Source organism: Nestor notabilis, unplaced genomic scaffold (assembly GCF_000696875.1).
Source record: "Nestor notabilis isolate BGI_N333 unplaced genomic scaffold, ASM69687v1 scaffold903, whole genome shotgun sequence".
NCBI classification, from domain to species: domain Eukaryota; kingdom Metazoa; phylum Chordata; class Aves; order Psittaciformes; family Psittacidae; genus Nestor; species Nestor notabilis.
Window position 1 is genome coordinate 128148 of NW_009923085.1, and position 21080 is coordinate 149227.

Below are 21080 nucleotides of genomic sequence, written 5' to 3' on the forward strand. Positions count from 1 at the left end.
CAAAAGCTACAGCATCACAGCACGAAGTAAACCCCAAGGAATGCAGTGTGGCACAAGCTACAAAAAGGAAAAATAATCCACTGTAAATACCAGCTGACATCTTAACTGATTTGGTCACACCATTCTTCTCCTACTAGCTAAAATCACCAGCATTACTGCTTTTAAAAATAAACTCAGAGTTTGATTCTAACCCTGCGGGATGCAAAGGAAATGAATTCTTCCTTGATAAGTAAACTTAAGTCTCTTTTTTCAAATTCTGACATCAAGCACATCTTTCATTGGATCCATTCAATTCATACAGACTTTAAGTCATCATGAGGTGACCATAGTTCTCCAAGTACTCTCTCCAAGCATGCTAGATACACTGTATACCACCTTTCCCTAAATGCCCCAGAAATGTTCATGCTTTTTAAGCATCAGCTCTAAACTTCATATGAGTGTTATATCACCCCATGCATAGTAACTCCCATTTTGTTTTCTTAGAGGAAGCATCCTTTCCAGATTCTAAAGAACTATATGTGAACTAATATAAAATTAATGAAGTTAGGCTGTCTCCTACTCTCCTCCCTATAGACCAATGCAAAAATTATTAGAAAACACTCCTTTTGAACTCAATGTTTAAATTTACCTGGGTGGTCTCTCTAGGGATACCCTGAATGTAATAACGTGGTTTGTAAGGGTATCATGCTAACAGTTAAGACAAAGATAGACAAAGGGCAAAAAGTAATACAGTGAACACCAACTACCAAGAGGGACTAAACCTGTAGTCTCTTTGCCACAAAATCCTCTATTATTGTAGATAACCTGCAGGTTTTCAGGAAGAAAGCTTAATAAAACGTTAAAAAATGGAAAAGCAACACTAAACCTAAGAGCAGTAAGGCAGACAGTAAAAACAGACCTGAACCCCTAAGTCACTGACACATCACCTCCCTCAACCTATATTTATCAGTCTCATGGGAAAGTGTAAATTTAAAGAGAGTATCTGAAAGGCACTGTGAGGCTGTGTGGAAAGAAACAGCATCTGGAAAAGCCCAAACTCAAGGCCAGTGATTGTGTAAGAGCACTGTGGTGCTGGTGACGGCATCAACATATTCAAGGCCCATGCTATTATATAAGGGATCGGTGAATGCAAGAGTGTTTGTGAATTAAGGCAGTGAGGATGTTCACAGTTCTGCTAGCAAACGTCAACCCCGATCAGCCAACAAGAAGGAATAAGCTTGTGCTGCCTGTACTGTTCATGTGAGTGCTGCCTGCGTTTATCTTTCTGTCTCTCTTGTCCCTGTGGCTACCCATGTGTGTATTGTGTTTGCGTCTCTGCAGTATGTGTGCAGCCTTGCTAGGGCTGGGTCTGTAACCAGGAACAGCAGCAGCAGCCTCCCCCTAACAGACCTGCAGAAGAAACGCACGGAGTTGTAATCCAAAGGATTTGGCTTCCCCTGACAGTCTGCAATCTTCCATTTTCAAGAATGAATTTTAATCACAAAGTTATTGAATAAATTCACTGGGGTGAGTATATTCTTCCTGAAACTGCAAGTTATTCATATTATAAAAGTATTTCCATAAAGTCTGGTATGAAGAATTTCCTCTTTAAGCTTTGGAAATACAGAATTAAGTAGTAATATTTGGGAGAGCAAGTATACAAAGGGTGAAATACCACAGTGATTCCTCTTCATTAAAACCATCCACTCTCCCACTAACAAATCCGGGAACAGGAGACAAACCAAACAGAGGTACTCTGTTTCAACACTGTTTCTAAAATGGTTCTGTATTTTCTATTGAATTAGTAACAGCACAAGCAAAACTAAGAGACTACATAACTCTGAACTTCAAGTGTCACATATCAGCACCATTTCAGTCACAGAAGGGACACAAAATGTCCTCAGTTTCCTCTCAGAGCTTAAACGCAGTTGTTTAAATGACTTCCAAGGAGATACAGAACTACTGCATCTTACGGTATCAGGCCCCTGAAGACAGGCTTAGCCTGTGTACTTATGTGTACTTGGCACTAATACCACCCAAATAAAATACATTTTAGAAAAAGTACTTGTAGCCATTTTTTATATTGATCATGCCAAGTTCACAGCATATTTTACTTGCTGGTAAAGGGCGTTAAGAAATAAGGCTCCTATCTATTTTTCCTTCAGCACCAACGGGCATTTTCTGAGCTTGCGTTAGAAATATGGAAAGAGGTTATTGAGAAGCAAGATGAATCCCTCTCTGCCACTATTTTCCTCCTAACAGTAGTGCATTTTCAATTGAACACCTGAAAAATAGAGTGTGAAAACATGTTCTGAATACTTTATTCACTTTTCCCTTTATTGTTATTTATAACATTTTACACATTTCAAAAGAGCTCAAATCTATACCTCTTGCTGGGCTGTCATTAAGTACCCATTAATGCAGAATTCTTTTCACATCATCATAATCAGTGTTACTGCCCTTTCCCTTGTGCTCAACTGCTAAAATTTACTTTGCTTCCAAAACTTCAATAAGCATTAATTATATCACAACTATACCTCAGATTGTTATTTATTTTTATCCATCTGATTTTCAAATATTCACCATTTGCAGAAGAAAGAGAGGATAAGAAACTGTGAGACTCATGAAGGAAACCTAATTATAGTATAGATGCTTTGCAAGTTTCCACAAGCCTTAAGGCACTATAAAGCACATCTAATCCAAGCACTTCATGAATGTGGGTTAGGGTCAGAGGGAGAACTGCGATGGGGGAGATTACTGTGAGGGTCTGCTACAGGCCACCTGATCAGGACTATGTGAATGAAGCCCTCTATAAGCAGATAGGAGCAGCCTCATGCTCACAAGCCCTTGTCCTCATGGGGGACCTCAATCAGCCCAGTATCTGTTGGCCATATTCACCAAATAAAAAAGCTATTTTGTGCTAGTTGTGATTTTAAGAAGTTCTTCTTCCCCAGAAAAAACCTTTAATCTTCAAGATTATACTGAAAAAACTGCATGAGAGGGATTCTTAATGGAAGATGACCTAGAAAATGACAAGCTTTATAAAATCACTGTTTTTTCTACATCCACTCTCAATCTAAATCAAAATCTGAATCCATGGGCAAGATATAGACAACTGGATGAAACAACATATGCTCTCATAGCGTTGTGTAAATTATTTTGTTATTCTAAGTTACAATTTTAAAGCCAATGTAGGGACTTCAGTTATTAGCATACATTCAGCTTCAGAGGACTTTCTGATTACTGATGCACCTAACCATGTAGTAGACTGCTACATTTGGTTACAGAAAATGAAAATGCATTTGTCTCTAGTGGCCTTCTAACATATAACAACTTTAATAGATTTAGCAAGTATCAACAATTGATCTAAAGAAAGAAATTAAAACTGCCAAATATATAAAAGAGCAGTATCAGCTGCAGTAGGAAGAAAAGGAATTTAGAGGACGAAATACAAATCAAGATACAGTCACATTTGGAACTTGGTGAAAGTGAAGGAAAAGAAAGTTAAATTGATGAAAAAGTTAAGCAGAGATCTTGAATGTATCTGAAGCAAAAGCAGATAGAAAAAATCTAACCATGGCTTTGTTAGAAAGGAAACACTTGTAGGAGAATTCAGGAACCAAGGTGGAAAATCAAGAAACAGAGAGTTGTCACATATGCTGTTAGAAAAGATGTCAAATGGGCAAAAGTCTACAGCAGTCTGCTTGTAGGAAGGAAATCAGAACAAAGATGGGAATGAAATAATTAGCACTGTTGAAGAAAGGAAAGGTCAGATGACAAGAGTTCGTGCTAAGCCATAATGAATTTTAGCTGCCAGTGAAGTATGAAGGATTTTAAAGGAAGCAATGACAGTCACAAGGGACGGATTTAAGACTTTGTACAAAAGGGATTGCTGAATGCCAGTGAGGGGATGTATAAGATAGGATGAAAGTACCTGACTTTCAAAAGCTCCTCTTACAATGACACAAGAAGGGGCACTACGACACCCATACTTACACAAAATCGAAAGTAATGAAAATAACTTAAAGTCTCCTAGCCTCCTTGTTGCTTTCATATCCTTTGTTGGTAACACACTTTAATCTCTTTTAGGTTTCATTCTCACCTTCCAACGATGTCAAAAAATAAGTTACGCCACCAGCCTGGCAGGCTTACACACTAAACCCAACTTTTAAGAGCAAATTCAGGTAACAATCAGATGCCTGATCAGGTTTCTGCAGTACAGTTATGATACATGGACTTGGGCAGTTCTTCCTTCAGATCACTGAGATGCCAGCCCAAGGTTCAAACTCAAGTAAGTATCTGCTGCTGAGTGATTATGTTATCTTTTGGGAGCGGAAACCTTATGAGGTGGAAGAAGTTTTAAACATCGTTGGGAAGCCACTGTAAAAGTGGCCACATGGTTCCTTTTTACTGTGAGACAGTTCAAATTTTCCCCTAGCATTCTTTTGTTAATGAAGGACTGACGACTCTCCCCACAGACAATACAATACATTCCCAAAAAATATTAGTCAGAAAACAAAGGCTGAAACGGCTAAAATTAACTGTGACACTTATCTATGATTTCTAAATTATGCCAAAGAACTTCTCTCCCTGTAGTGTGAATTTAACTAATTACACATTTTCTGTTAAGGAAAAAAATTAATAGCTGCCCCACATAACAATGTAGCTTCTTCATGGGTCACTGGAACAGTGGATCTTCTGATCACTGTTAATACAGCTTAATACTACCCAAGAGAAAGGAGGTAGTCCATGACTTGGCCCAGATAAGACAAAAAACCAGGACTTGACATACTTGCCCAACTATTACTATCACAGCTATTTCCTAAGCAGCAACAGCTGACTGTCAAGAATCACAGACAATTACTTAGAAATCACAGAATCACATGAACCACAGACATGACTTAGTAATAAGGTAGAGTAACAGAAACACATTTAATCTGTGTGGCAGCCTTCCCTTAAGTAGCCTGTATTTATTAACAGCTAAAGTGAATTGGTATCTCAAACTTGAGGGCCTTCTGAAGTGAGGGCAGAGAAACATACTCAACCACAACGTTGGTGAAATGATGGGGAGGCAAATGAGGTTCTACCAAAGTAAATCCTGAACTCCCACCTACTACCTTCTTGCCCCATCTTGACTTTAAATTTGAATATTAGGATACTAAACTGTTTGTATTACCATCTCAAAAATTAAATTACAGTCAGGAAACTGAATACTTCACCACATACAGAGAATTTACCATATGAAATACTTTTCACCTCAAGTTGTTAAGCTACAAGTAAAAAATCTGAACATGCATGCAATGACTGAATGCAGGAAGGCAGCCCTTAAAAACTAGACACACATTTCACAATACCCAATCAGAAGTCTTTTTTTTTTTTTTAATTTCTTTCTTTTTGACATACTACCGTTCATTTATTTTATTTCATAAAGGATAATAATTAGGTTTAACATGAAAAACACTCATGCAGTAAGTTAGGTTACAAAAAACTTGACACTTTCCGTAATTACAAAAAAACCCCCACAATACTGATGAAACAGCCAGTCCTGTTAATTTTGCCTGCTTTACTTTTGAAAAGAGGCACTCTCTTTTCCTAGTATCTCCAGAGTTGAAGTAATTTTTTTAAATGCAGGTAAACACCAGCTCAATGTCATTTGTTCTCAGGATTATAATGAGGAAGTAATAATGAGGAGGACCAAGTAACAAAATATTTATTTAATCATTGAAGTCTGATGTCAAACGTACAACAGCATCACTCAAAGTATATTAATTTGAGAGTGACTGATTGGAAGATCATAAATCTCTCCTTCTTAGTTTATTAAGCTGCATTCCTTGAAATCTGACAGCATTGCTTTCTGTAAAATTGACTATCATTTCATTTGTAGCACTAAAAACATTACTTCTTTGAAACTACTTCCAAATACAAAACTTTGCTGAAGGAGAGGTGAGATTTTTTGTAGATGTCAAATAACTGTTCCAGGATTACAGTAGACTTTCAAATTAAATGTGTGAAGTATGCTTTGACTTTAGCTGGAATATACCAGTGCCTAAATGTAACCTGAAGCTTTCACTAATCCCCTGCAAATTATTTTGTTCAAATAAATACAAACTTTCACAGACATTAAAACATCTAGCACTAATCACTAGCAATCAGTAGATAAAGTCAAACTGGATAAAGTCAGCATTTGCAGAGGAGGGTAATAAAAACCACCTTTAATGCTTTGAAAATTAGAAGCTTTGAGTATAAAGCAGGCCTTTAATAACATGCAGTCTTGGGATCTTACATGTATCTGCTATCTGGAGAAATACAAACCCTTCTCATAATGACTAACAGAGCAATCCCTTGATTCAAAGACACCCGGCTGTGTTCCATATGACTGTTACATGACAAGGTCAGAAAACACTGCTTTGGTCCATGACAAATAATACAGACAGAAGACAGATTGCAGATACTGAAGTTTCCAAATGACAGCCAAAATTATATGACAGTATTTAAATAACTCATGAAATAAATTTCGATAGCCCCATTAACACTGATGCAAAAAGTTAGCACTTTTGCCTACCTGAAATGTAATACTGAATGTTAGGCAAGTGGTAGTCTGAAGACATTTCTGAGACACTCTTATCTTCAGCATGTTAGAGCACATATGCCAAACAACACTTTCCTTTTGTGAAACATACCCTTTCACTGAACGCTGCTTAAAAAAAATGATGCTCCCACTAAACTCTTAGCAGATTTTAAACATGTAAATTAAGCTCCAATGTTATCCTCAACTGGTATTGCATAAGGCTTTGTGTTATCCAGCTACTCAGGTCAGAACAGTCTTCCTGGGTGCAATGTAGTCCTGAAAATTTACGTGAACTTGTACTCACTTATTTCACAAATATATTTAAGAACTTTTCTTCACTGAGCAATCTGTATCACAGTATCTATTTCTGCACTTCAATAACTGAAGTAGAAATCAACTTACCCTATGTTTTTCCTTTACTTTCTTCCTATATTCTTCTTTGTCAAATTTGTCTTCTTCCCGTAGTATCTCTTTAGCTTTATCCAAGTTGATACCACTGGCATCATCTTCCTCATCTGCTTGCGCCAAACTGGATTTTTGCACAGGTGGCCACTGCTGCACTAACTGAATTACACATGTCAACAAGGAAAATAATGGTTAGAAAACACTCTCCATATCAATGTTTTGATGCCCAAATATCCCAATACATTATTTTTCTAGACTAAAAAAAGGCCATTTGCAAAGGAAATAAACAATACTTCTGCACAATACAAACTCAGATACATTATTTAACATCACATTCAGTCAAAAATGAGTATTTGAAAAAAATATCTCCGTTACACCCTATTCCTGTTTAATGGATTCACTTGAACATCTTCCTGTATTTTTCTCTTTGCCTAATGGAACAAGTAATTTATAATCCTAGTCATTCTGGGAGAAAAATGGTACTTACTTTAAAAAAATGACTCTCCAAAATATATGCAACAAACCAAAACACAGTACTGTAAATCTGAACAGTATGTTTGCACATAAACAATCAGTATTCCAACATATTAACTGAGAGAAAAATAAAACAAGCCTTCATCACACAGTACACAAAAAAACATGACGGCCGGTTAACATTCTGGGGGAAGCAAAGGATGATTCAAATTTGACTTGTAGATGACATGCTGAACACATCCAGCTTTCCTAAAATATCTGAAGCTCTACAGCAAAGACAAAGACTACATATTCATTGAAAAATATCCCCACCTATCTTGTGACCCATACCTCGTGGTATGAGAAGACATTATCTGGGGATAGTCACTGCAAAATCATTCTTGCTTATGGATTAATAGAGTAATAATTGTTAAAAAGAAACTATATGGCAGAAAATATAGAATGTCTTTCAGATACAGTTACAAAAATCATGTTTAGGACTCCCGAATGCACATAGGGTGTTACTCACCTGGACACAGATAAACACAACCTACTGTTTCTACTTCCTTTTGTAAAATGGAGTTTGTGTTCTTTTTTTTTCCAGAAAGATACATTTTCTAAAGGAGTTTTATTTTATCAGAGAGGTGTGTAGACTAGAACAGTAAAACTTCAAAGCACAGTTTTACACAGCTCAGAAAAAAAGCAGGAACAACATCCATAGATGCAAACTTTATCTTTCCTTAGCTAAGTCACTTCTCTGTTGTGTTGCTTTTCTAACTATCATCTTTGTCCTAGTTACTCTTTTCCTCCACCCTCGCTCCTTTCTGCTTCATTGCATAGACAGATAAAACATCGGCATAAAAGCAACAGCTTTTGGATGTCTAAAAATATCTGAAGATATAATTCCCAGTCAATGGAGCATCCTCTAAAACCTTTCAAATTTTGTCTAACATCAGGACTTACATGCCTATACAACCTTCACCTGCAAGATAAGATGCTTTATTTTATTTGGTCACAAAAGCAAATGACATACTTGCAAAGGTGACCTCTCTTTCAGTTTATGTCTTAGTGAAATTAGTCTAGAGTAAAAAAAATAAAAATAAAAAGCTACTTTTTTCCTAATGCTGGAAATGGAAAAACAACATACACAGCATCTGAAGCTGTGAAATCTAATCTTAGAAAAGCTTATGGAGCATGGAGACTTGCTAGTGAGGTTATCGCCACAATGAAACCTTACAGTGACCAGCATCCACTATAGTTTCTTTCAGTATAAAATCAATACATTTTTCCAGGGGCTATTAAAAGATCCAATTAAACTACTGGCAAATTTCAATGCACTGCTACAACTGCACCAGTAGGTACTTCCTTAGCTTTCCTAACAAAACTTTTAATCTAGAAATAGTGAATGCTGGAAGGAAAACAGGGGCTTCTTTTAATTGCAGTACAGTATCTCAAGACTTAGGGGAGCTTTGGCAAATAGCTACAGGAAAATTGGTTTACATTTCTGTAAGGAAAAAATAGGCTCTTCATCCTCCTGAAATTGAAGATAATGGGCAAAAAAGAGGCAGGGTTCTGTATATCCATTAACATCTCTCATACAAGTATCTTATACATACAAAGGTGAAAAGAGGTCAGTGCTCAGCATTCCTTTTTCCCAATGGAGTTGAATTCTAAGTGGAAGCTGAACAGTTTTGCAAAACTTAAACCTATTACAGAAACCAAACACTTTTGAAAAGTGCATTTTTTTTTTAATATGGATATAAAGTAAAACTATTTTTGTCTTTATAGAAACTACAATTCAACTACAATCCAATACAAATTTGGCAGATTTACAATACGTAGCATCATATCCCACCAAAATACAGTTATTTTGAATTGATCTTACCTCTCCATCTTCAGTAAAGACTACTTTTGTGTTGACTTTAAATTTCTTCTTCAAGATTTTTTTTGCTTCTTGGGTTTTAGTTGTTTTCTTCTTCATCTTTGATTTTGATACATTCTGTATAAAAGAAAATGAGATTTCTTTTTTTTTCTATTCCTTGAGTATATGCTTCAAACTTTCTCAAAAAGCTGTATTAAGATGTAATTCCTAAAACACATGAGTAATTTAGAGTAAAAATTAGCTCACAGACCTTTTATAAAAGTGGTTTAAGTATGCTGTATCATGAGGAACTCATTTACTCTGATAAAAATTCAGCGTAATTTAAATCCTGCCAGCAGCAGGACATCTGACTCATTCAAATCTCACTGACCTTTTTGGGACAAAGAAACTACATTCACCAGCTTACCCTGTTAGCAAGCCTTATCAGACAAGAAATCCAGTATAACTGACTGGAGCCATTAGCTACAACTGATCAAATGCTACTTTCCTCTCACTAGTCATCACGTTGTCCCAAGACACCACAGCACACCAGCCTGAGTTATTTCTGTGCCAATGAAAGGCACAAATGGCCATGCAAGAAGCTTCCTATTTCATAACTCTTGTCCCTTGCAGTCCCATCAGGGTACAGAACATCAGTTCTTGATGTTTACTCAACTTAGTATGAAATAACATTTAGAATCACAAAAGCTATTAGCACCATAGGAAAAAAGCTGTAGTGAAACAAAGTGGTGATGACACTAGGGAAACTAATAAATGAGTCAGCAAAGATTGTGAATCCAGACATTAACACTGCTTCCAACAGGTTTAGGTGGTTCATTCTTGGCTACCACTGAGAAAGCAACACTGACCAGAAAAAGCAAGAATTATCAGCAAAATAGCATCCCTGTATAAAACACACTGATGCTGAATTTACATTATTTGTGTGTTCAATCTTGCTGTTAGAAAGAAGAGGTGAGGAGATTACTTCTATTTTTGACAAAGATTGAGGATTTATCCAGAGTATTTTCACATTTTGGAGGTGGACTGCAATTCTGGGAAGACCATTTTAATTAATTCTGTAAAATGCAGTGGAAAATAAATTGTCACATCCACAGATGGCCTGCATAGGTTTCACAGAGCCACCCATCTGGTGGCAACATCATGGAACCAATGAACATAGAGATTAACAACCTCCAGCTCTTCTTCTAAGAGCTTTCTTTGCAAGAACAAAGGCCATATGCATTCATGCATCTAACAGGACACAGTACAGATAAAGGACATTTGAAGCAATAACTACCACTGCAGAAAGTATTCTGCTGGAATACATGGAGACTCCATAGGAGAGGACCCACCAATCATCCACCATCCTGTAAAGACTGCGAAGCTCCACTACTCAGGAAAAAGCACCTGAAGAACAGCCACTGAACTGCCTAAACTTCTGATAAATAATAAAAAGTAGCCAAAGCAACAGAAAGAAAAAGGGGAGAGAGAGAAAAAAAAAAAAAAAAGAGCTGTTCCTCACTTTTTTATTTTGGTAATTTTCATCAGTTTCATGTTTTATACCAAATCCACTATAAAAGGAAGCAAAAAAAAATAAACTCAGAAAGTCACTGTCATTATGGTCAGCACACTAATGCACTGAAATATGAACTATAAAAGAGAAAAATTACAGCCTTCCTAACAGGAAAAATGGCTTGTGACAGCTCCTGCGCTGTTATCAAGTAATAACCATATCTATTATAGGAAATAGTAACCGCAGCAGCAGCACTTAGGTCCTCAGTATTGTCATACGATTTTTGTTGCACTGTGCAGCTACTACTGCTTAGGCACACCTTTAACAGCTCAAAAAGCTCCGCTATTCCCTCACTCCTGGTGCTTATCCTACAAGCATATTGTTTGAGTGTCTGCATAAACACAAAACCTTTACCTCGAAATAAAGGCTGTTTAGTAGAACAATGGGAATTGTCCAGAAGAATTTAAAGATAGCTGTACTTCAAGGTAGTAGGATACTTCTACAACATTTTCTTTCACCACATGCTTTTGGTTTGACTGCAGGTCTTATGCTTTGGTGACCCTGCATCTGATGTGTGGACTGTGATAGTCTAGGACAGGTATTTGGGTGGGTTTTTGTTTTTGTTTTTTTTACTATCTTCTATTTCTGCACTGCCAGTATTACTGGTGCCAGCATAATATGCTAATGTAAAAAAAAAAAAAGTAACTGAAAGCTTCAAATTGATACCTTTATATTCTGTAAAATTATACTTAAATGTTAATCTCAATTTTCTTTATTTGTTGGTTTAAAGAACAAAAATATCCAATGTGCTGTCTTTCTATACATACATGGGCAATATTTCCAGTTGTACCTTTTTCCCCCTCTCTCCTCTGCATGATTTTGAGAAGTAGAAGTATTTTGATGTTGCAAAGTAGCATGGAAAAAAATGGGATATGAAAAATTTCCAAGCAAAAGGAGGAACAAGATGAGGAAGAAACAAATCGGAAGCTAAATTCTCTGACTATACACCTAAAAAGTATAGTATAAGATAAATGTGTGAATTTGACAGATTTACAACATGCAACATTAAAGTATGAGACCATAATTTTAAAAATCATACAGGGCAGTGCATTAGTATAAATGCTACACATAGACAATTAAACTGTTTTTTATTAGGACATTTTCATTGCTTTACTAAACACTATTCAAAGATGATGGCTACGAAGGTTCCCTCAGCTTCAAACACTGTCCCCTGACTGATGGTCCCAGTTTAAGACCAAATGGGCTCAGATGGCAAAACATTTTCATCACAGATGTAATTTGTGAAACTGTGCCCATATAACTTCACTGTTCAGCAAGCCCAGGAGGGAAGTTGGGCGGGTTAATGCGGTGGTTCCTCACATGGCCTCCATGTTCCACAGGTCCATGGCTACATGGTCCAGAAGAAGAGTCAGGCAGGTCAGCCACAGAGTGTATAATATAGTCCTGGGGTCACTGTGGGGTCCCAAAAATGCTGCTTTGGTCCTCTCCTGGGGACCTCTCTCACATTGTTTTGGAGTCACTATATAGTCCTTAAGCCTCTCCTGCCACCTGAGTCTCTCCCTCACGCAGGATGTGTTGTTTTCATCCATCTCAGTTCGCAGCCTCCTCACCCACACACACTACCCTTGTGGCCCCTTACCCAAATTTCTAATGCCAACACCCGGATTTGCTTTGCTGCTATATTTGAATAGGTACATTGAAACATCAAATTCCTGTCAAGTAGGAGTCTGATTCATCCATTGTAAGAAGCTTAATACCACTGGATAGCAGACCTCAGGCTTTCATAATCTTCAGAGACAACCCCCAGTTCCCTACCTTTTCAAGCCATCCTCCTTACTCATTTCCCATTTTAATCTTTTTTACTACAAGATACCTGACAACTTACAAGCAGCAGGCTGGCATTTAACCCACGTTCTCTGTGGCTTAATCTCTTTTCTTCACAATGAGTTCACCAAACCTGCAGACACCACCAGCTGCTGGAGGCTGCCAAAAGGTCTCCTTCATTTGTTAACCTCAAGTGCTGCAAAGCACACAACTGCAGCAGGAGCAATAACTCCTCTCTAACTGCTCAGTAAACAGCTGAAATCTGGGGTCACAGGCTTTGCAGGCAGAAGCACGGTCACAGGCTTTGCAGGCAGAAGCACGGTCACATCAGCAGACAGGAACGGATGGAGGGTTTCTGCTGATAACCAGACCTTGCCCCCAGTGCCAGAGCAAGCCATGGGTCTGGATGTTTTAAAGTGAGCTGAGAGGGCATAGCTGCTCCCCACACTGACTGGCTCAGTCGGAAAACACTGTGCATCAAAACCTGTTCAATTAATATGTACCCATTTCTAAAGCTGAATTATACCATCAAATAAGCCCTCAATCCACACAAACTGGGCATGCATGGTCTGGGCACAGGTTTTCATGTTGCTGTCAGGCATCACAAGGATTCTGCGGTTCAACTCAAGTTGGTAACACAAGTTAAAGCACCAGCCAGTGCACACACACTTCCTTGTCAATGTGAAGAGGGTACCTGCTGCTCACCAGCATATACATTTTGCCCCATGCCCAATAAAATTGGCCCTCAAGCCCCACCTCTTCTTCTTTGAAGATGTAGCAATAAACTCATCAAACAAGACCACAGTGATAATCAACCACTTAAAATGGTATGTAACAGTTAAGCACTAGAAGCTGAGTCACACAAGTTTATGAAAATTCCATAAAACATAGGCTCAGCTGCAGGGCTGGGGGATTTTCTATTGTTACTAATCAAAAGCCTAAATTTCTTCTTCCTTTCACACGTGTACATACCAGATGGCTTGCTGGATTATTTAATGTGTCAGAATAAAACCTAGCTCTTAGAAGCACAGAAACTTCAAACATTTTGATATATAATCAGAAACAATACAGCTAATATGCAAGTTCTTTTCCATTTTTCTCAAGAAGGAGCAAGCTTTTGTTTTCTTGCTTAAAAGATCTAATATTCTTAGCTGAATCTATTACAAAGGTTTCCTAAATGAAGACACTGACAAGTTTAAGGCATAAGATTTACTATTTTTCAGGTTTTGGTTTGTTTTTTTTTTCTGAAAAGACAGGGCATCAGAAACACAAATGTCAGAAAATTTTGCTATTCTAATATGGGATAATTTTTCTCATTAACACAATTTTTCAAGTCAATAGTTCCGACTGAGTATGCTACCCTCAGCAACTCAGGATTTAAGCACTTACAATATCTTACTGTATCCAAGACAAACACATTTGCTTTGACCTTTCGAGTGTTACAAATCATCAAATGTAAAGTTTCTTTATTTCTAACTGTAACTTCCTTTTTAATTTCCACTCAACAAGCCCGTGAAAGCCAGCACACTATATTCACTAAGGAAAGGACAACATTCTTGTGGCAGGGTAAAGTATCAGTAGAAAACAGTTCACAATTTTCCAGTCATGTTAGCTATAACAAGCATTACTGCTTTTCTAGGGTATTCGTTGGCTTTTTCTCTCGCCCCCTGTTTATACCTTACAATTCCCAGGAAGAATGGTGCTGTATCTGAAATATTTTCCCATCTCTCCCAACATTATTACATTACCCAGAATTCAACGCAACCGCCTCTGAGAAACAAAAATCGATGTGGTACTCAATTTCACACACTTGTTTTGTATTTCTTCAAGAAACTGCCCACAACAGGAGTAAGTATTACCACATTTTTATTATCACCAAGCACGTCAATCCCCCTGTCAAGCTACTGAGTTCAGACTTGGAAGTAATTCCCTACAAAATAAGACACAGGCTTGCCAGATTTGATGCTACCAAACCTTACACAAAGAGAAGAGCCATCTTCTTCGTGCCCCTGAGAGCATACAGACATGGATTTTATCTGGCAGGCACTACAAAACCTTCAGAAGATCAAGTATCCTCCAACCACTGGCCTAAAGCAGCCTAACCATAAAGCATTATCTCTCAACGCCATAAACTTTCCAAACTCCAACTACTATGCTTTGATTACCTACAATGAAGAAAATGTTAGAGGTGAGAGAAAATTTCACTCCTCCTGAGAAATATCTAACAGAAGTGAGATACAGACATCACACCTTACACATAATTATAAAACATAAGAAGGAAAACATCAAGAGAGGCAAAATAACCAGACTTTGAAGTCCATATTACCTACAAAACTATGAAGACCAAAAAGCTTCCTCTTACTAATACAGTTTGATTCAACCAGTTATCTGTCTTCCTGTTGAGTTTAAAGGACAACAGAAGCAGAAATCCTAGGATGCAGCTTGACCACAAGGAGGTGTATAGATGCTGCTTTCCTTCACGATGCGTAGTAGCTACGTGGTCTCTTTTAATTTTGAGCCCTCTTCTCTGCAATGACAGCTATTTCAGTCCTTCCTGATTTCTGCTGACTGCTCAAAAGCCACCAGCTGCCTTGTGCTGTCAGGAACACCAGAACAAGCCAAAGCCACTGAAAAGCAGCAGAGCAAAGTTCTTCAAACCATCCTTCCACTTCTACAATGCATCTCCCCTAACCCTTCCTAGGAAAACAAGCTTCTTTGTTAACATGTGTTAAGTTTATTTTAATGTAATACAAGTAAGGCTGATTTTGCTTTGGTGAAGTATTCTAAGAGCACTGATCACAGCTTTTACAGTAACAGTTGTGATGATAAGGATGAATCCAGGTTGGTATTCAAAAGGAAAAAGCACTCAGCATACAGAACAGCACAGATATGAATCCTTTCCAAGTCACAGCAGAGAGAAATAAAAAAATAAAAAAAAAAAAGAGGAAATAAGAAAAGCTTCTAATACTACTATTTAATATTCATAGCCACATTACGGACAAAGACCACAAGACCAGTAGTTCACGGCATTATCATTCCCATTTATATTGCCCTCTATATTAAAGAAACAGCAACAGATACAAGAAACCGTAGCAAAGACAGAACTGTACTATGGCAACAACACGCATGGATGATGCTTGCCTTTGTTTTTGATTACTCTTAGGACATAAGATTACATCTGAATCTGAATTTCAGAGTTATTTGTTTCGTTAGGATGTCTCAGTAAACAACATACTCTTATTTTCCATAAAATAAATTAAATTAAGCCATGCAAATTGAAAAGAACTAAGCTTAACATTAAAATCTCAGCCTTTAACGTAAAATGCAAGAGTGAGGATTAAAAAACTTGCCAACTTCCAACTTGCTAAAACAACTGGAATTTTCTGCAGTATATTTAGATTTATAAGCTTGGTTCTATGTTTAGATGGGTATTTGATACAACTCCTTGCATTTAACAAAGGTATTTATTTAGGGGAGTATTTTTTACTTGTATATCGACTACGATAGCAGAAGAAAGGAGAACGAGGCACCATTAAATGGCTCCATGCCCGGTATTTCTCTCCAACCACAGACAAGAACTAAGCTTATAGAAATCTTTATTAAATGGTTCTTCAGCAATAAATCATATTCCTGTTTCTAACTCATACCACATAGCAGTATTTCTATAGAATATTCCTAAAACACTTTGCCGTCTAAACAATGGCAAAGACACCAGCATTTTCAACACAAACTATCTTTGCAGGGCATTAGAGGTTCCATCAGTAGCTCTGCACTTCCAACTATGAACTTATGTAAGACAAAGGATTTTTTACCCCCATTAATGTTAAGATGTTTACTTCTGTTTTAACTATTTCCTCTTCTTTCTTTACAGGTAATTTAGAATCATACAGTCATAGAACAGTTTGGGTTGGAAGGGACCTTCAACACTCATCTAGTCCAACCCCCCCCTGCAATGAGCAGGGACATCTTCAACTAGCTCAGGTTGTTCAGAACCACATCCAGCCTGGCCTTCAGGGATGGCGCATCCACCAGCTCTCTGGGCAACCTGTGCCAGTATTTCACCACCACCATTTTAAAGAATTTTTCCCTCAGACCAAGCCTGAATCTCCCCTCTTTTGTTTAAACCATTACCCCTCGTCCTATTACAACAGGCCCTGCTAAAAAGTGTTTTCCCATCTTTCTTATAGGCCGCTTTTGTAGAATTACAGAATAGAAATGAATACAATTTAGAAATGATAGGTACCATACACGTTCCTGAAATGCTTTCTGAAATGCATCTTTATTCTCACAGCAGCATTTATCATCTACAAATTTAACCAAATCATGAAAATAATAAAAAAGTGCATCTGCGTCCTTTCATCCCTGAGAAAATGCACAGTGCTTTCATTTTCTATATTGAAAAAAAGAATGTTAATATTTTACCCTGATATAAAATCCCACGTACCAGAAGGAACCACAAATGAGCAGCACTGCACAACCAATTTTTCACGCCTTTTTCCTTCCTATCATTCCCTCTCCCTCTGCTTTCTTTTCTCCCCTCCCCCCTCCCTTTTTTTTTTGTTTGGTTTTGTGTTTTGGTTTTGGGTTGTTTTGTGTTGTTTTTTTTTAATATATATCCCTAACTCCTCCACAAAATAGGAAGATTTTAAAGAATGCTTCAGTGAAGAGCCAAGATCCCCAGCCCACAAAACAAATGTTTGATTTCAGTACTCTAAATTATGTCATTCTACACACAACTCTAGTATCTGCAAATGCCAACAGTTTTGTCATTGATCTGCAAAATACTATATCTCATTCTCCAAATCTTTAAGTATATCATACAAGAAATAATATTATCTAAGTTTATCACTGTAAGATGTAATACGAACAAAACCACTATTTCAAAAATGTGTGAGCTAAACTAATTAGATCATATCTCACGCTGAAAGATGTCTCTATTTAATACACTGGGCCACAGAATTTTTCAGTACAACTACTGCAATAGCCTGAAAATCTCCATTACCTGTAAGCATAAGCAGCAATGACAACCCTTTCTAAAGCATTAGATCTTTAGTAACACAAGACCATGACTCCTCATGCAGTTTATTTAAAAGAAAGTTTATAAAGAAAGTTTATGTAACAGAGAATAGTGAACTACTTTACATATTTCTAGGCAAAAAGCAAATTAAGTTATAAGTGAGTATGCCTGACTAAATGAAGATAAAGACATTCCAGAAGACTGTAACTCAAAACCAAACATACTAACATAGCTTTTGTTTATTCTTGGGGTTAAGGTTGGTAGAAAAATCTATTTCAAAAGAAACACGTACAAGCCAAGATATCCTAATAACACAAAGACTGCCTCAGACTGAAAATATACAAGACTACAATAATGATTAATACCACTAGGTAATTGTGGTGCCAGATCAAGACATAAGATGTTCTCATTCCACCCCTCCTTGTCATTATAGGTAATACATCATTAAAACACAATGTTCCTCTAGTAAAATCCAACAGAAACACATAGTAATCACCAAATTTTGCAGCACTTCCACAGCCAAGAGAAGCAGATGAACTGTTTGCAGTTATCCTAAGATGAGGATTACATCTTAGTAAAGGAACAAGTGCTCCTCATACGACATTAACAAGCAAACCCCATGATTTTGTTGATTACTTATTCATCCTTCATACTCTAGAGCACAGCTTCAACTTTTGAGAGCAAGAAAAGGCCATCATGAAGATGTTATTTCCAGCAAAGCATGGAAAATTAGAAATAAGAGCTTGAACATGTCTTCAGTATTGAACCAAATTACAAATTACTTCAAACAGCCATCTTTTGTCACTTCCAAAAAAACCTCAACACAACAACAAAAAAGAACCACAATCAACCAACCAAACCAACCCCAACCCAAATCTCCTAACATATTAATGTGGAGGTGAGGAGCTAGGAAAACCTGCACCTGCTTTGCACCTTTTGTTCTATTACAGAGCTCCAATAATGATCTTTTCTCACTTTCCAGCAGGTGGAAGATCCCACCTATTCATCACCTTCTAACATTCAACGTGAAACAAGGCCCTCGCTCAAAGTGCGGTCGAGGAGGCACAAGTCGGGGGGTGGGCACTATGTTGTTTTGGATTAAAAGAACCCATAAGCCCTTCAGGTGTGCTGAGAACATGCTGCATTCTGAAACTTGTAATTTTTCAGTCTCCAGAAGAACCAGAATCACTCCTTCTCTCCCAAGCTCCACTTAATATATTAGTGCTTGGCAGTTAATTTGAAATATTCGGAGATATCTAATCACTGAATGGTAAAGCAAGAAGGCAATGCTGAGCTGACATTTAATCAACTGAAAATTTGGTTAAAGAATTAATGTTTTTTGAATGCAACTGTATTTTCTAGTTGTTAAGACAGTAATTCTAAGAAGGAAAAACAAAACAACACCACAAACTTTTCTGCATAATCACTAAGTCAGCCCAGACTTAAATAAATGCTATAACATCATTAAAATTATGGCTTAAAAATACTCTCCAGAGGAATCTTAGGTCAAAAGGTGAGATGAGAAGACCACACTTTCATGCTGGTTAACCTTTAAGGTTGAACATATTTTACCATCCATGAGCAGTGTGACATTCCCTTTCTCCCTCAAAAGTCACCACACACAGCTCCAGGAACACCATGGCAGCCAAGGCTGAAACTTCTTAAAATATTTTATTTACTACATTCTCCTGAGCTGCCATCAGAATGTAAGAAAAAAGTCACTTTGCAAAGATAGATATATTTCTTGTCTCTCTTTCTCCTTTTGCACGTGCTAAAGCCAAACACTGTGCCCATTTAACCACCACACCACAATCACATCCTTCACAGGCTATGACCACAAATAGCAAAGACTGCATATTTCTTTAAAAAATAGCCAAAATTGTTTTTTGTACATTTGAGCAGTGTAAGCGTCTCAGCAGATTAGTGTGATAACGATCGTTATTTTCTGAAGAGTTTTATTTCACCTTTAGATTGACATAGATGGCACATACTCCTTCCCTTTTAGAGGCCTCTAAACACATTTCTCTCAGTGCGCTAAAGCCAACACAAGTCAAAGCATTCATCTGTCCTCCACCTGGGCATGGTACTACTGAGGCCATTTAAAAGAGAAAGAAGAGGTAATATTAGTTGGCAGTCTCTGAGGCTTATCTGAGTTAGCTGTGTACTCCCTATTTGGGAGTTTATTTGAGTTTAGCTCTCAAATAGGGAGCACACAGCCCATCTCAGAACTGCACCAGCACCTCCTCCACAATCCCCTACGTCAAACAAACAGCTCAGCATGGTAGACACAGCTGGAGTAAAGACACAGCAAACATGAGGAAAACACACCACAGAAGAGGAGAAAAGAAAGGGGGGGGGAGGGGGGTCAACTGAGTTGCTCATTGCTGACAATGATCCAAGAAGGACATAGACATTCTTCCAACCAAATGTCAATCAAGGATAACTGGGAAAGACAGAATTTCTTCACAACTAAAGGCTGACAAAGAAGCCACAATAATAACAACAAAAAAATAAATGAAAAAATCATGCCTGTTATTTTTCTTCTTCAAAAAAAGGTTGAGTATTTTGATTCCTTTCTCCATGTCTTCGATACAGACTAAAAATGCTGCCAGAAGTGGTCTTGTAGTTCCTGTGTGCCACTCCTTCAAAGACTCCCACTGCTGCCCTTCACTAGCACAGGTCTATTCCCAACCCTAAGAAAAGCTGTTTGAAGGATTTAAAACTGGCAGAAAGCTAGCACTAAGACAGCTGCAAATAGTATTCTGCTATTGTCACCCACAGGATCAGACAAGCTCAACTGCAGGCTTGCAGAAGGGAGCCAGATACACACAGCCCTTTCGGTAACAGCCAGCTAGCACCTTTGCCATGCTGCAAAAGGGAAATGCACCTTAAATATATTTAAGAATTTGGTAAGAAATGTAGCAAAACTTACTCCGAGATCTTACTGTACACAGTAAGAACCTCAGGATTGATAAATGTGAGGAAAAGTGCATCTACTTGCTGGATTCCTGTATAGGAAAAACATGCACATGTGCCTAGTGCCACTGCCATACAAAGTACACAAAGCACACAGAACAACGCTGGTCTCCAAATGCAGTAAATCATGATTAAAAAAATACTGGAGGGTCCAACGTCCTTTTAAACAAGCACAGCCAACAGGACTGAATCAGTGTGCAAGGGTTTTGCTTTTGCTCCACTACAGAAATGCCCTGGGCAAAATCTCTGCCAAAAAGGATGCTCACTTAAACTTACATGAAAGAGTTTGATAACTGTAAGCACAGCTATCTATATAAACAGGTACTAATCTCAAGAGCACTAACAACTACTTGTTTTCGGGCTCCAAAACTGCCTGCAGTTTAAAACTGCCTTCCCGTATCATGTTGAAACATTTTGCCCTTGAGCTCAACGCCTCCACACTTCTTTCTCTGTAGGAGTCAAC

The 21080-nt window shown here is 37.7% G+C and overlaps 1 protein-coding gene across 1 annotated transcript in view; it reads right to left on the minus strand.

Moving 5' to 3' along the window:
* The window catches only part of DDX10 (DEAD (Asp-Glu-Ala-Asp) box polypeptide 10), a gene marked incomplete at its 5' end in the record, with an annotated part of 160176 nt that overhangs the window by 55861 nt on the left and 83235 nt on the right, over nucleotides 1–21080 (minus strand). The window contains 2 exons of the mRNA XM_010011938.1: nucleotides 6950–7111; nucleotides 9291–9404. Coding sequence (XP_010010240.1) covers nucleotides 6950–7111; nucleotides 9291–9404 — 276 coding nt within the window. The remainder of the gene's footprint in view (nucleotides 1–6949; nucleotides 7112–9290; nucleotides 9405–21080) is intronic.